The sequence below is a fragment of the Danaus plexippus genome, chromosome 25 (assembly GCF_018135715.1).
Source record: "Danaus plexippus chromosome 25, MEX_DaPlex, whole genome shotgun sequence".
Lineage (NCBI taxonomy): Eukaryota > Metazoa > Arthropoda > Insecta > Lepidoptera > Nymphalidae > Danaus > Danaus plexippus.
Window position 1 is genome coordinate 5,214,402 of NC_083553.1, and position 17,734 is coordinate 5,232,135.

At 32.4% G+C, this 17,734-nt stretch overlaps 1 protein-coding gene across 1 annotated transcript; it reads right to left on the reverse strand.

Moving 5' to 3' along the window:
* Positions 1–1,262: 1,262 nt before the first annotated feature.
* LOC116775286 (protein tyrosine phosphatase domain-containing protein 1-like) lies at positions 1,263–17,700 on the reverse strand. The gene is made up of 13 exons (XM_061524668.1): positions 17,194–17,700; positions 15,632–15,830; positions 10,425–10,607; positions 8,664–8,744; positions 7,652–7,767; positions 7,095–7,217; positions 6,514–6,697; positions 6,190–6,310; positions 5,864–6,023; positions 4,739–4,869; positions 2,637–2,747; positions 2,145–2,279; positions 1,263–1,580 (listed from the first exon to the last, which is right to left on the reverse strand). The coding sequence occupies exons 2-13, from the start codon at positions 15,775–15,777 to the stop codon at positions 1,275–1,277; spliced, it is 1,797 nt and encodes a 598-aa protein (XP_061380652.1). The 5' UTR covers positions 15,778–15,830; positions 17,194–17,700; the 3' UTR covers positions 1,263–1,274.
* Positions 17,701–17,734: the final 34 nt, after the last annotated feature.

The following is a 17,734-nucleotide window of genomic DNA, read 5'->3' on the forward strand; positions in this document are numbered from 1 at the left end:
TAGTGCACGAGAGGGGGTTCTTAAACTCCCTATCAACTTATTTAAATTTAAAATTGTTCTGTTTTTTTAATAAGTTAGTGTTTAATATTTATTTACAATACAAATATAATTTGTAGCCTTTGTATCTCTCTAATGAAAAAATGTAAAGCGATATATATATGTATGTTTGTGTTTTATCATTTATATAAACTTTCCGATATAGTATTCACGTCTTGTTGCAAAAACACTGCAAAAATAGTTCATATTGAAATAGGAAAACGAATTAATAAACTTAATGTATTGAAGTTTTAATTCTAGACTCCGAATGTTGATGACCCTAAGTATAATCTGTAATGAGATCTAAGATTTTCGCGAGTATTCATTTAAATGAAACTAGTATTATTCGGATTTACTACGCGGATTTTATTATTTAAAAACTACATAATCCCGACGTTTCGGTTACTTTGCAGCAACCGTGATCGCGGGCAGACGAGGTGAAAATTAAATTAGGTTTAAATAATAAAATCCGCGTAGTAAATCCGAATAATACTAGTTTCATTTAAAATCTGTATTGTTTGATGCTATTTTTATAAAAAAAATATTTATTACAATAATTTATATTGAAACTCCGTCGAGCGAAAAGGAATGAGAAAACTTTAACGAGGCATTTAATGAGGAAACCATTAAGTAGTTAAAGGAGCACTTGTAATGACTTGAGACTGGCGAGTAGCTATACGTTTAATATGGAACTATCGTTTCCAGATACACTACGCGTATTTATTATAGTATTTTTATATTTTACGAAGTTGTGGGTACTTTACAGAAAGCGGGATCATCAGCGACCGAGAAAAGAGAATTGTTAAGGAAATTTATTCATTTGTCTATTGAGGCATTATTTGTAAATAATTGAAGCGTTTTCTTTAAATTTGATGAAAATTGATAGTATCCAATGTTTTCGAGTTATTTTGAATCATTCATTAACACAGTCAGGTGTGACAACTGTCCTCTTACTACAAGTCTCTCTCGCCACACTGCGTACGGACAGTTCATAGTTTTGCAATCATAAACCTACGTTTATATTCCTGTTAAAAACTTTTAAATGAAGAACTGGTAACATTTCGTATGTAGTGTGACGATCGAAACTTGTGTTAAGGCATGCCCTTAGTACGACTTCTATTTCAATTCTAAAAGTAAATTTATTTTGTTTTGTTATGTGAATATCGTCAGAACTTTCAGTATTTAAGTTTTGAAATCAAATATTTAGGATAAAATGATAAGAACAATTAGTCCAACCATCATTTCCACTTTTTTATTCTGTATGTCTTCTGTGGCGCGACCACTTCCAGGTCGTCAGCTCCGGGTCTTGCGATGTCCTTCTGTATTTCTATAAGGAATTTCAGCATGAAGTTTATAAGGTGCTGGTGTGTTCCGTCTCTTAGAGCTGGAAGTTCCTTGGACGGGAGGCGAGTGTCGTTGATGATGAGGGTCTGATGAGTGAGGGACGCCGTCATACGCCTGATGACGTCCAATGTCCTAGAGGCTGTGAGGGGACGGAGACGGAGCACCACACGCAGGAGATACTCCAGGAGTATCACGTCCTCCTGGAGTTACGTCACATTCAATTACAGCTTCATTCAATCATTCCTTCATTAAAATTATACTAAATGCTACATATAGATCTTAAATAAAACGCTTCCTGAATGAACAAACAGTATATATAACTTGAAAGAAACCAGTGAATTCAATAAAAATAATAATAAAAAAAATTATAGGTACATTTATGCATTGTTGCTTAAAAATAGTACAAAATTAATAAATATAGTTACTACACACACACACACACGCGCGCGCACACACACACACACACACACACACATATATATATATATATATATTAGAAAATGTAAATGGAAACTATACTTAGTTTATCGCTCTAGATCGTCACATAGTATTAACGCAGGTCATTATTAAACGGGAAACGCTTCGTGTACAGTGACTGTAGACAGACTTGTGCTGAACATACTCATTAAAACATAAATAAAAGCTAAAAATTTGCTATTGAATCAATCGAAATGTTATGATTTCGTTAAATTTAAATCCTGTCACAGATATATTGATATTATTCAAGGTCATGTTCAAATAAACGTCCGTAGAAGTGTTATTACCGTGTCCAAGGTCTGTATGCTGGTCTCCAGGTCCCCGCTGGTGATGATGAGGGACAGGTCTCTCTTATCGAGGACCGGTTCCTTCAGACCTTCCAGCCACTCAAACAACAAGCCCGACAGTATGACAGGATCCTCCTAACGATCAACACTACGTACTCATATATTTCTCTTTTAGTTTATTTTGTTGGATTTTGTGATCAAAATTATTATAATTATATATATGTAGATGATTTTGTAATATATAATATGAAATTGTTATGTGATATGGTAACTGATTTGGACACGAGGGAAGAACTGCAAAAAATATTATTGTCATATATAGATACAGACAAAACCTCTCAGCATTCCATGGATTCACCGTGCGGGTGCCGGGTCCATCGCGTTGCAGGGAGAGTAGCTTCAACAGTGCCTGGGACTTGTGACCCAGGTGTAGGTTTAAGGGGTCCCTGTTTAAAGCGCGTTAGATTATATATATGTTATGTACAAGAATACCTCTTCATCAATATTCTTATCAAAGTCACTCCTCTGGTTGATGCGAGCTCTCAGTCTCTCCAGGTGTTTCCGTCTCTCTTCTGGAAGACTCTGATGATCCGTCATGAACGCCTGGAAAAGATTTTATAAAGATACTTACATCATAAATGCTGGAAATGTTATATTTATAAATATGTTGACACACAAGAAAATATTTTTATCTTTTAAAACATCTTAAATACGCAAATAGGAAGTTTTTAAACGTTTTGAGGAAAAAATAACTTAAAAAAAATATGTATGGAACCTTCGCTGTGATACAAGGACCCTGAAATATATACTTATATATATATTAATCTATTTATATCAATTGATCAGACATATATTTCTTTATTAACTATAATATCAATATCAAACAAAAGTTGTGTGAATTCATGATTTAAATATTTTATTGAAACCATAATATAATGTAAAATTTGTCAACACGAGTAGCTCTCCTGGTATTACGTGTCCCGATAACTTTTTAATCTAAGCCAAGGGTACGAGAGCATTCCAGAACACATTATTAATTGAAATTTATATTTTTCTTGTGTTTATGTTCCTTGATGATTGCAGTTTGCAGCGGCGGTAAGGACATACGTAATTTTGATTATATAAAGAGTAATGTATAGAGATTTGTATCTCATTTGTAAATATTTAAAAAAAATTAGGGTTCCGCAACGAAAATATTAATGTTTAACGATATTACATCGTTAATACAAAGATAAGTGTTTATTTAATATTCAAAGTAAGTAACATAAATGTTTATAAATTATTCTTAATAGTTTAAGTATTTAGTAATTATTGTAAACCATGTCTAAGAATATTCTACAAATTTGTTGTTTGAGATAATTTCAACATCGTGAAATACGCAGTCATTCTTAAACCATTACTTATATTGATAATTCTAACGAAACTGTCGCTGTCATAATAGTGAAGGTTTTGGAGGTAGGTAGGTTTTTAAGAGTAATAACCAAATTTTATTAAATTTAAATACTATAAATTCATTGCCATTTAAAGATTATACGGACACGACTGAGATTCACTTAATTGAAATGCCTTACATCATTTGGAAAGAGCTGATAGTCTACACTTCTGGACTGATGTTAACTAACATAGCTAGGAATCGCTGCAAGGAAACTAGTTTAAAAAAAACGCGTAGAATACGATCGAAACGTTTCTGAACTACACACACACACACACACACACACACACACACACACACACACGCACACGCATTGACGTCAAACTTTGAGGGTGAAACTCATAACAGCTCTTTTTTTGAATCCGAGTTTTAAAAGAAGGTGAAGCCGCGGTCGAAGATTAGTCGTGTACAAATTTTCGCAACCCCAAACACGCGGACCTCGGTATAGTTTCAATTAAAACATTGCAAACGTTCTTCAATATAAATGTCATTTAACATTATATACAGATTTAATAAATCATTTGACAGAAAATAATAATATATGTAAAAAATATATATATTTGCTTTTGCTTTTTATGTTCACAATGGATATACGATAATTATTTTTTTGTTTACCTTTCAATCAAGCGGTTTTTGAATTTAATTTTTACTATTTTATAAAAATGTTGCGAGAAAAAAAATAGTCGAGAACATTGAAAGGCGGAAAACGTCGCTAAATGAGAGGTTTTATTGCTAATAGAGGCCATAATCAAGCAAGTCAGATTCAAAGTGTGCATTTTTGCATCTGATGCGGAATGTCAAGTGTGAGTTCAGGGGCAGATGCTTAAACTCGGATGGTATTGGATATACTTCCCGTATTTTCACGTATTTTCCTCAATTAAAACCATATTTCAATGTATTTATCTTATTAAAGAAGTAACAACCAACTGCTCAACTGGAACTAACAGAAAAGAAATAGTACTTTAGCCTGGACCCTGATAATCGAACAGACAGTTACACGCCACAGTCCATCATGATATGGTTCTTTTAACTTGAACCCCGATAACCAAATAAACTTTTAGAGCTGAGAGTTCATAGTAAAATGGTTAATTTAACCTGAACTTCAATAAAACGAAGCACAGTTAGAGCTAAGAGGCCATCGTATATTGTTAATTTAAACTACCTCATAAACGAGTATAGCTGGTATGACTCCAGACCGTGTTCCTGCCAGCCGACTGACTGACTCCAAGTTCCGTTCGACTTCCTCCTCGACGGGGTCCCGCCATTCAACCATCGGAAGTGACGTCACCTGTCCTGTACATGATCATCGTTTCAGTCAATAGAATTACTATTTGTTTTTATATGTAACATTGAGAACGAAGTGCCAGAAAGGAATAGTCAAAAGAAACAACTAGTTTAATTAAATCATCAGTCGTCATACGAGAGCCTGGTAACTCACTCTTGTTTCGGTTTTGGCTTCAGTGAGGAATAAAAGTGGTTTCCACTTAGTAGCAACAACACTATGTGTTGCTAGAGAAAAAAATAGCAAAATGAATTTCGGGTACATCCATTCAAAGTACAGATACACATGATGATGCAGTTTAGGAGATTGTATGGAGAATTCACACTATAAAGTGAGGTCTCAAATAATATTTCTAGTTACAAAGTAAAGTCTACAAAAAAATGTTATGCAGCAGTTTCCTAAGATCTATCCAAAGCCACTGTCACAAAACATACACAGAGCGATGAAAAGACTGTCGCGTTTTAAAAACGCCGCTGTGTATTTACGATTAGTTTTGTTAAATGAAACAATTTTTTTCGGATTGCTGCGCGTATTTTATTATTTTTAATGACTTCACACTCTCAACGTTTCGGTTGCCTTGCAGCGACCGTGATCACGGGTGGACGAGATGAAAAAGTCTGTCCTAGAAAATATTAGTTTAATTTAAATGAATACTCGCGAAAGTCTTAGATCTCATTACACGTTTGTCATTTTGAACGCTTCTATAACGGAAGTCAAAAAGTTCTCGTGCGAATGAGGACTTATTTTAAATATCAAAAACATATAAATTAATGTGACGGATACAGATAACTAATTCACTTTAATAATAATTAATGCATTACATAAACGGTGTAATAAAATGGCCGTTACATTATTTTGGTTCATTTTGTTTTTGTATTCTTGTACTTGTATTTGTACTCGTAGAACAAATGAGCTAAGCCTTGGTTACTAGATAATTTTGTAATATTTGAAAAAAGAGGTCAGTTGAACTTTGAGGGTAGGTTTATTTTTCCAAATATGTTCTACCGGTTTGGATGTCTTCGTTGACTTCCGGTGGGCTGTTCTGTTTGAGTCTGTGGCTTATAAAATTCTTGTAGAATGGTCTGTTCCTCACTCGGAGGTCCAGACCGCTGTTCTGACTGCATCCGCAGAGATAGAGGAGACGCTCGCAGAGACAATATACTATCTGAAAGACATTTACAAAATATTATCTACGTAGGAGCATTTAGAAGCTTTTGTTGCGCTGAAAACGGTTTTATAAATAACCCTTCGTCCAGGGGACTTCCATGGCTCATCGCCTATAAGTCTATATCTCTGTTAAAGTCTGCTAAACTGTGTGCTACATCTGTCACCTTGGGTATTTCTCTGAAAGCTCTCTCATCAGCTCCGTGTAGCGTCACCATCTGTCTGTATAGATACTGCCGCAGTGTGAACTCTGACGTTCTGGGATCTTTGGTCTGATGGGACTGCTCCCTGGGCATTAAATAAACAGATTATATAGGTCTTGTGCTATTATATACTGATGTGACGTACGTGACCTGAAGTGACGTCACGTGAGGTTGTAGTATGCATCCAACAATCTAGCTAAAAGATACAATTCAGTAGTATAAGCGCATATTAATATTAAACTAACATTAAAAGATGCAATTATACGTTAGGCTGAGCATTGAACCTACTTGCAGCTGAAGACAACAGTCTGCGGAAGCAGGTAGTGCTGGAACTGCTGTACGCAGAAGATCTGACAAGACATCTGGACGGAGCGGGGCCTTCTCTTACGGACCAATCGGATGGCGTCGTCAGCCTTGATCCGGAGCGCATATACGAGGTAGCAGGCGATCAGAACACCTGTACGACCTAAACCTGATAGATCATTCATAAAGATTATTTTTAAACAAGCTTCTAGATTTTTCTTTGCTTGCGTTTCGTAAATTTTTCATATTTTAAAATAATCATTGCTTTTTGTTTCGAAAATATACAAAAAAAATTCAATTAATGTTTTTTTTTTGTATTTATTTTATACTAGGTTTTATGTTTAAAAATCCATACCCATCATGAGACCGTCCTAACTGTCCAAGTTTAATCAGACAATTTCACATTATAGCTCATTGTTTTACTTTATAATATACCTATTCTGTTCCAATCACATTAAGCAAATTTATATATTAGATCATAAATTGGCCGAGAAGTTTCAAAAAAGTATTGGACGGGCCAAAATTAGGTATATCAACTGATAAATTGAAGAGTTACAGCTGGTTACCAGCGTGACAGTGTATGGCGACCCTTCCCTCCTGGAACGCGAACGACAGAACTTTGACCATGTCCAGTAGACTGCTGAGAGACGCCTCGCCGTAGTCAGGCCAAGCGAAGTTGTAGTAATAGACTACGTACATACATTTAAACTAAACGTCTTGCTGAAGTACACAAACTAGACATTTCATTGATAAATTATATTCTATTAATATTAACATTACTGTGGGAATAAAGATAAAACAGAACATATATATCTTTTAAAAAAACTCTATTTCCCTTTAAAGTTTCATGGAAATCTGTTCAGTCTTTTTCATTAATTATATGAAATCGTGATTTAAATCACACTTCCGAGATCTGAGTAACCGTTTTGAAGAGTCAGACCAAACTGCTGCCAAAGAAATTATCATGGTCGAAACAAATACGGAGCGTTTAAAGTTTTTTACTCATAAACCTACGTTTATAGGACGTATGTTGTGTGAAATGGTAACTTGTGATAAGGGAACAGATATAAAAGGTATGAAGATCTCATTATATGAACAGATATATGATTGAAATAGTACTTACTATCATTAGTCATAAATATATTGGGATCGTAAGTGAACCCGGAGTTGGTGAGTGGGGGGCCACAGCTGGCGTGTTCACCGGCTGTCTGAAGATTGATCACCGTACGGATACCCCAACTGTACGGTACAGGATCGCAAGGAAATAGAATACACTTCTAAACAAGATTTTTTGAGTCGTTTGAGAAGTATAACTAGAATCTGACTTATCTTTTACTCCCGAAAATGATGAAATAGAAAAAGATTTTTACTTTTACTTTTAAGGGTAAGACTAAAAGAAATAAATATAAATTAAATTTATGTTAATAGATATACAAAACCAAGTAAGCTAAAGGTACCTGATACAGTGACGTTAAAGAGTAATTAATTAGTTGAAAGTATTTGCAAAACCAATTTTCATATAAAACCGAGTAATTTACAAATAAACGTGAGTCATATTTAGAATCTAATTCTGTGAAACATAAAGAATTAATGAAGATATTGTTTAATTTAACAGTAGCTTGAAATCGGATTTTCACGAATCGAAATAATTTCCTCGCTTATCCAAACTTACACAAACTCTTAATAATTAAAAATACACAATGGCTCCCCGTCCGCGTCACATACACAAAATGGAGAGCCATGCTAAGAATTTGAACAACAAATTGACATAAAGATATTGAATTTCAAATATAGTCTCAATAATAATATATATATTTTTATTATTATCTCAAGTTGGCTCTAATTTAAATTAATCCTTTTTTCTTTGTCATCTGTATGAAAGAAGTATAGCAAATAATTTTGCCTTTTTAATACCACTTACAATATCTGCCCACAATATCAAAAAAAATTAAGTTCTTATTATAAATTATAAGCCAAAGAATTATAGTTTCTTAAGAAAATAAAAAAAAAATTACGTCCTCGTGGTCTTCGTTTCTCCTGGTTTTAATGTTGTGAAGTATTAAGTAATAATCCTGTTATTCCTGTCATTGTCTTAGTGTTATAATGGCCGTGTTCTCGTCTATCGACTACTTTACCTGTGGAACTGCTGTATAATGTTTCTGGCGGCGATGCTCGCTGTGCTGGGCCGAGCCATCGCGAGTATGTCGTCAGTGACCCTGGACACATGACGGAGCTGTATCAACTGGAGACATGTGCGGTGTTATACAAGTCACATGACTTGTTTAGGTATTTTAAACTATTATTTCATTTTATAGTCTAAATTTCACGTGCTTGAGTATGATTTAATAATTAATAATTAATTTACTTCGCTAATGTAGGCATTTAAAGGTGTATGACAACTGACAACTAGTTTTTGCCGGCGACTTTGACCCCGTGTACATCGAAATTTGATTCGTAGACAAAGGAATAATGTATATCGGCGTTATCAGCTTCAATGACGGATCCAACATGAAAATAACTCAAGGCTGTCATCAATTATTATAACAACTTATTGGTCGTCGTTACTATTGTTAAAAGTAAAACGAAATCAAAGAGAATAGAACTATGTTTGAATTCTGGTATAAATATGACGTCTGGACGCACGACAGCGGACTGCAGAGTTCAGCTAGTGCGGATCATAAAGTGATTATGAAGAACCTTCGAGAGATACAAGAACATTTAGAAGAATTGAAGTTTCGTTTTAAAATATCTGGAACGTACTGAAACAAGTGACATTAGTGACGTCAGCGAGGCTGGCGTCCGCTCTTTAAAATAATGAATTTGTATTAAATCTGATATGTATGCTTATAATATAATAATTCTTAATATAACCAATCGACCGCGTCATTACATATAATACACCTACTCGTATATCATTTATTCCTACAGGAATTCCATTGAGATAAGTTAAGATCAAAATGTCATTGTGATGAATGACGTAAAAGTTATGATATCGTTAAGTAATTTTTGCCTGAAAGAATATTCCAAGTATATACATGTTTTTGGCAATTTACCACGAATTATACGGCTATGGATTTTCCGCGTCTACCGTGAACACATACATTGCATTCAAATTAGAAGTTTCAAGAAACGCTGTTTAGTTTCAACGGGAAATTTTATTATATATTACGATATGAAAAAAGTAATAATAAATTCAAATTCGTCCTAAATATAAACGCGCCCTATTAAACCGTAAGCGGTAAGTGAGGGTAGCGTGTTAACAACACAACATTATTATAATATTTAACGAGCCTAACCCCAGTCACGCTACATTTATTCGGCCATCAAAATTATTTTTAATCTTAAACCCTATGATTTGTGGATGTTGTTACATAGCGCAGGTTGCTGAGTCTTTGTTTCAGACTTACTTGTTATGAAATTGTTCATAGTATTAGAATAATATACTTCAATGAGCTCCCAAGCACTAGCATGGAGGTAGTTTCACTTTAGCTTTAACACCCGATCCTGTCTGGATAACTGAATCTGTTTCATGGCCCTCTCTTAGGAGATTTAGTGAAATTCTGAGGTTTTTCATAAGTATTGTTATATTATTATTTTTTAATTTGTTTGTAAGTTTTTGTTCGAGTAACAAAAACACACACGGGCAACAAAAACATATATTGATTTGGCAACACACACACACACACACACACACCTATACAGGCGCACATATTGAAGATTTTTTGGTCCCATATAAGAAGCAGGTTTTTTTTTTACTAAACGTATTATCAACGAAATTAAAACCATTTACAATTTTTTTAGCGCCGTTTGATATGTTCATAGCAATCTATCAAAGGATCCACTAAAGTATATTTATTTAAAAGTAAAATAGTTCCTATATATAGATATAACTTTACCAATCCGAGTACAGGCCTTGTATGGCGGAGTTGCAGTTCTCTGGTCTCTCGTATTGACAGCGTCTTCCCCCACAGAACAGCGCACATTGAAGAGCTGGTGGTGTACTGGACAGCATCTTCTCGCTGAACCTGTTGTATAAGGCAGTGGGTGGTCGATGGGTACGGCGACGGCTATCCCTGCTCCTGGTTTTAAACAAGATTCCTTCTAACCAAATAAAGTTTTAAATTGCTTATTAATTCTCATGGAATTTTAAGAATTCCTATCTTATGATTATGATTGTTATCAGGAAATGTATCGTAGTTAGAAGAGATGGCATTGTTAACTAATTAGATGGTTGTCACAAAAGATTGTTAAAAATATTGAGGAACAAATATTTTGTTCAAAAGTTTAATTTTGTTTTTTATTGGTTAAATTGTTATTTCCGACTTTTTGTTATTTATATTATTATAAGGTTTTATTTTCTAAAACTATGGCTTTCTATTGTACGTCTATGTATGTACATAAAGAACAATTTATCATTTCCCTTAGTCTAGAGTCGCAGCTTCAACCTACACACTGAGACTTTCAAATTTTTCATTAATGAACCTACGTCGATTCTATCTCATATTTAAGAAGCAAATGTAAATATTGAACCAGCAAGTTATTTTAATTGGAGGTGATAGGTGGGTGTATTCCTTTTTAATAGTCCCGGTTTTTGACTTAGGGTGCATCTATTAATCCTAGGTCGTTTCAGAAGATATCCTATATTAAATATGTAATTAAAGATCTGTTAAGATCTTTACTGATTCAAATATGCTGTCATAACTTGTTTAGTTATACAGCCGTAAGGGTGAAAAATGTCTAGGGTCCTCATCAGAAAAACAGCTGTGCAGTTTGAAGGACCACTGATGGTTTTTTACTCAGACAGATGGTGATAAAGAATATTTTTATAAATCTTAATACAGTTATATAAAAAACTCTCACTTGGAGATCGTCCGAGAAAAGGCACGAAGTTATTTTTTCCTTTACATAAGTAAAAAAGGGTGTAGAGTCAAAACTTCCACGGACAGGTTGTTTAAAAATGCTAATTTTATTTCAGTGGTTTGTGTAAAAACATTAACTATATTTTCTGTCGATTTTAAAGAAGTATTATATTGTAAATACTACTGAAAATTAAAGTGAAAATCTTTTCATCGGGAAAATAAAAGATCTGCAAAAGTATTTATTAATATAATATACATATACTGTTGCCAGTGGCTCTAGCGGTATATTGCGATTAGATACGCGTTGTCATAATTATAAGTTTTTTTTTATCTGTGGAAGGTCTTTTTTTTATTATTAAACTATGGCTTCATTTGCACTGGACTCGTGAAATAGTTTGCCAATGTCAACGTTTTTATTTGTTGGACACGAAGATCTTTTAATCATACCCTGACTTGATGACAATTCAGTCTCAGTCAGTCATTTGATTGACAGCTATCTGTCATTTGTTTAGACAAATCGCACATATTCAATGTCGTTTACAAAGGTCGGATAAGTCTACACTAACGTTATAATGTAGAAATCTATGGTTAGCATTTTGAACTATTTACACCAATTACCTTTCCGGAACGGAACCACATCTTTGTCGTGACAGTACAACCTCAGTTCTGATAACATGCTATGACTAAAATAACCTTTCGATTAATCCTTTACTTTAATAACCAGAGGTGAAAAAGCCCGCGTTTTAGTTGATACAACAGAAAAAACTCTTTTTAAGGTGGTAGAGCCTATCAGTGGTTAAATTACTACAGCTTGAACGTGGGCTGGCTCGACCGGGGAAGTACCACCCTCTTACAGAAGAACGGCGTGAAGTAGCCGTTAAAGACTGCGTTTCGTCCAACGAGTGAGAGAGCCGGTTGCCCTTTCCCTGTTCCCACCCTTTCCTGCCATCTCCTTATTCCCACCCCTCCCTCTTAATTGTCCATGGGTGACGCTGACTACTGTCCATCAAGTAGGCCGTCTGCCCGTTTGCCTCCTCTCTCATAAAAATAATTATAATAATATTTTATTCAGAATTACGAATTCGTCTTGAAAGTATTATGATATGTATGTACGAACGCTGTACAATTTACAATACTAATGTACGTATTACGTGTCCGCTGATGGATATTAAAAATAATTCTTTAAAATTGCATTTTCCGTATGACAGCTTTATGCAAATGTATACCCACATACAACACGGAAATACTTCGTGAGCTTATTTTATTACCACAAACTTAATTTTATGGTAAAATTATTGCGGAATTAATTTTGAATAATTGCAAAATATTTTTTTATGAAGAATGTGTTCGTGTAATAATTTTGACGAGTAAAAAATGAGTGTGATTAACGTTTGTATTTTCACACACAATAACCTTCATTAATACTATAAAATGATAATTTATGAATGATAAATACAGTTTCATATAAAAATGTTTAGGAGTAAAAATACTCTGATAATTATTAGCGAAATATCTACTTAAACAGGGATTTTTTATATATATATATGACTTTACTTGTTCCGAATCACGTTTAAATTAGGCCATAAATTGTAATAAAATTTTGCATTCACTCTATCCACACGTTAAACATTACCTGTTAAAAATGCTGGCTTTATTGCCAAGTTCATTTTTATCTGTCCCTGGTTTTAACATTTTAGCGCGAAATCATCAATAATGAGACAAAGCACTAACGAAACGTTCAGTAACTAATCCAATATAGAGGCGACTAACACGAACTAAATGTGTTTCTAAAACTAACCATTTTAATATTAAAAATTATATATCAGGTGTACGATCAACAAAAAAATAGTTTTATGTATTGAAAATATAAAAGTAATTAAAATTGTTAATGCTTTAAATACATTAATTTGTTTTGAACATAGTTTAAGTACTTTAAAAACGTTCCAAAATTTCTTTTGCATTGGTACTAAATTGTAATATATTTTTTTTTATTAAACTTAACTGTGTAATTGTTACTAGTTGTATCTAAGTTATTGACGAGCCGTCACAGCCTTAATGTAACAAATAATTTAACAGTACGGACATCCCTATTGTAGTGTAAACATTTAGTGACACGTCAAAAAGACATTAAGTTAAACGAATGCTGTCACTCGAACGACGAGCTAAGGACGCGAGGTCGCTGTGACAAAGACAAAGAATACAAGTTTTATTTTCAATAAAAATATTAAAGGTTCCTACTTCTTATTCCTTCGGCTAACAAACGAAGGTTGTCAAAATTATTGAGTCATTTCAGAAATTTCTGTCAAATATTCCTTGTCAATCTATAATTCTGTATATTATTTAAAATATTTAAGCCCTTATGAAGTTGACTACTTGTCTCATAGAACGAGCCAAGTTCCAATCTGTTTAAAATCTATTTGAATATGTTACATAATATCTTTATACGTGCACACATAGATAAAAAATATTCTCCACCCTAAATTTGTGTTATAATGGCCGCTCGTGTCTATGAGGCCGCCTGTTGCACTCATTGCAAAGACTTGGTAGCGACAGCAGCAGTGTCTGCGTACTGATTTTTGGAGATTTTGTCATTCAGTTATTTCGATACGTCATTATTCTCACTACCATTAAGCTAAAGAAAATTTACTGTCTTTCGTTAACAAATCTTCGCAAGTGATATCAACGTGTGTTAGGATGAAAAAACGGTAAATAACTCAATATGTAGACTGTCTAGTGTACCGTGGACATTGTAAATTGAAAATAGTTCAAATTAGTTTCGTATTATTAATGTTTTTAGTGTATGCAGATTATTACCTCGTTGGAGATATGTTTGTTTTAATTCTGATTTCGTTCATAAGTTTCTTGTATTTTATTTAAGCCACTTTTGATCTAAAATTCAAGATTTATATTATTTTCAAAAATGACTTATTTGTCTGTGAGTTGAGGATAAAATATATTGAATTTTGATGTAAAAAATACACCTAACTATTAGGATACATATATTCTTATTTTTAAGTGTTTTAATGAGAGCAACAAATGTGGATAATTACTAATTATATATTGTATGTGAATTATAATTAAGATATTTAAAATATGTTTTTCTATTTGTTTTCTGTATTGACGGACAATTAGAATAAAAATAAAATAAAAATGATTATTGTTACTTTACACTTATATATATAAAAAAAATACTTCAAAACAATGTCTATTGAAAAAAGTATTTAAGTATATTATTCAAGATCTATATAAATAATAATCATTTTGCTATTTTGACTGTACGAAATTTTTTTATGACAAAACACAAAATCCAATAATTTAAATTTGTCCAACACTAAAATTACATGGCTTTCGTGTTACAAAGCTCCTTATTTTTTATACAAGTGCGTTATATGTGCCAAGGGGTCAAGGAATCGTAACCCCATTATCAACCCCCACCTGCATAAATGTCACGTAGCCATTTTGTTAATGAAAGCGCGGGAAAACATCACCGTACTCATTTCGTAGCTGATGATTATTATTTAATTATGTATAAATTGATTATTTTTATTGAATTTTTTATATTCATACGTGGAAAACGATTTGATAAGGATACTAAAAAGTTTAGATACAAATTTGCAGTAACCCATTTTTGTTTCACAACTATTTTCATTTGACAGTTAATAAAAAAAAATTATATGTAAATATAGCTAAAAAATTTGTTCCAAAAATTGAAAATAGAAGTCTTGAATATTAATAGAATGTTTATAGAAGTGAATTCGATTAAATCTATGAAGATTGATATTTGGTAATACGTAAAAATATTTGTGTGACATTTGTCCTTGTGGTTACCAAGAAAGTAATAAAAAGATCAAGATAAGCTTCCCTGAGGATATAATAAACTTTTTTCAGCCATTATTATTTACACAGGTCGTAACTTTGATAAGCAGAACGCTATTTTTAAAACTTTTCTCATTACATGATATAATTTTTTAATTATATTATAATTCTATGCATAATTATAATTTAATTTGGTACATTTTATTCAAAAAAAGTATTTTATACAAAGCTTTAATTCAAGAAAATAAACGCAATCGTAACATACCTAACGGTGCGGATATTTTTTTTGCAGCAAAAACTTTTTAAAGAATTAAAAAAAAAGTTTTAATTAATGAAGACTTACGTAACTGATGGCACGTTTTGTTTTGTTATAATATTTCAAGCAAATAAATTTACAGTGAATGAATTAGTCTAAAAAGTACACTCACTTCGTTTTGACCCGGAGTCCCTCTTCGGGCGCCACCTTTCTTAATTTCCTCCTACAGTAAGTCGCTGCTCGCACACAGCTGAGCCTCTTCCACAACGGACATGAATGATCCGTGCTTGAATCTGATTCTTGTGTATTGGAGTTCATTGCACTTCTTTAATAAATCTTGTTATTAAAATTTATCTTGTTTGGCTGTCGGCCTGTCGGGAGCAAATAAAGTCACAACACTGGTAATTACTATTAAATTGTATTACGTAATTATTTCACATAATTTTTAACTGTTAATTGTAGAATGAATATTTTTCACTTATATTAAATGGACATTATGAGATCTAAGATTTTCGCGAGTATTCATTTAAATGAAACTAGTATTATTCGGATTTAAATCCGAATAACACTAGTTTCATTTAAATTGACATTTATTAAATACATTATATAAATAAAGTGAGTTTTATCTTACAGAAATTGTGTTGACTACATTTCTAAAGTTATTTATAAAATCCTTACATTTTATTATGGAATATAAGTGTGAGTATAGACTAAGCGATTATGTATCTATCCTTAAGATAGGTAACTCTTAATATGGTAATTTTACGAACTATCGTTTGTACTTCTGATGTTTTTTTAAGTTCTCTACAACGGTGTGGTCATTGCAAGAAATTATATTTATTATAACACGCTCTTGGCCTGCAGTTGTTTCAATATCAGACGAATATTGATTAACTGTAATGTATATGCATTGTTTTAATATACTAACATTAGCACTCGCATTCGCCCGCGCTTTTCAATGTTAAATAGGACCAGTGACGTCGTTTTTGAATGAAAATCTAAAGCATTCATTCAATCATTTTGAATATTCTGGAAGATGCTTAAACGATACGTATTCGGTATTTATTGTAGGGTTACCATCGACCTGTTAGTATTTTTTCACAATGAGTGAATATTTATGGCCGAATAACGTGGACCTTTGTTGAAATTTGTCAAATGCTCACAAAAGAAAACGTCCTTTATGTCATATCGTATATGTTATCTTCAGAACAAAGGAAATTAAAATTACCTTTTTAATATTGTTAAGGTACTATTGCATAAAATTGTATACAAGAGCCGGCGCTCCATAGTTAAAATAAAGACTTTATTTACCACAACAAAATACTGTATTGGATATATTTTCATAAACTCTTTCTAATAAATTGAGGACTTTTGAATGAAGTCACAGGCTAATAAAAAATGAGGGTTAAAGTTTTAATAATCTTATTTGTAACTTTAAAAGTAATATATATTTATTCATTTTTTCTGTAATCAAATTTAATAAAATTATGAATTAGTAACAAATGTCACATGTCAGACTATTAAAAAGTATAATCAATGCAAATAAAATAATTGCAAGTGATTGTTGCACACACTATTTTAATATCTCAATAACGTTTTAAAATTTTTACAAAAACATCAAAAGTGAAATGCAAATGTAGTTCGTAAAGGCTTTCATTTTAACTATAGCATTTTATTTGTTATCCTAATTTAAGACGACGAGTAAACAATTTAAATATTTGTACAATTACATACGTGCTTTAGAAATCCGGACATCCTGTAGATAAACATCAAATTAGTTCAAAACGAACCTAATCTCAATTTAGATACATCACTGAAATAACTAGCAACATATTATCTTTCACTTTTCATAATTTTTTAATAGATATTTACGAAATTCGGTTAATATTATCAATTTCAAAGTACGTTAATGTATCGTTGAATCATAATAATTCATACGTATTCCTAACAGCCTGTCGCCTCGGCCGCCGAACGGTAACTAATAAGAATTAAGACCTATTGACTATACAAAGACAAAGGGTTGTCGATTTATGTATAAGTTTGAAGAACGGTTGTTACAACCCTTAATATTTACAAATATATTAATATATTTGTTATTTGATCGATGAGAATATAAATAGGTTTATTTAATTCATTTCTTTAGTTTTTGTTTTTCCAAAATAACATTTTCTTTTGACACAGACAAATTAATTCCTGTTACTTATTAAAAATATATATTTAATCTGTATTGAAGCTTATAACGTTTCTTTGACAACATTCGTTGAAAACTAAACGA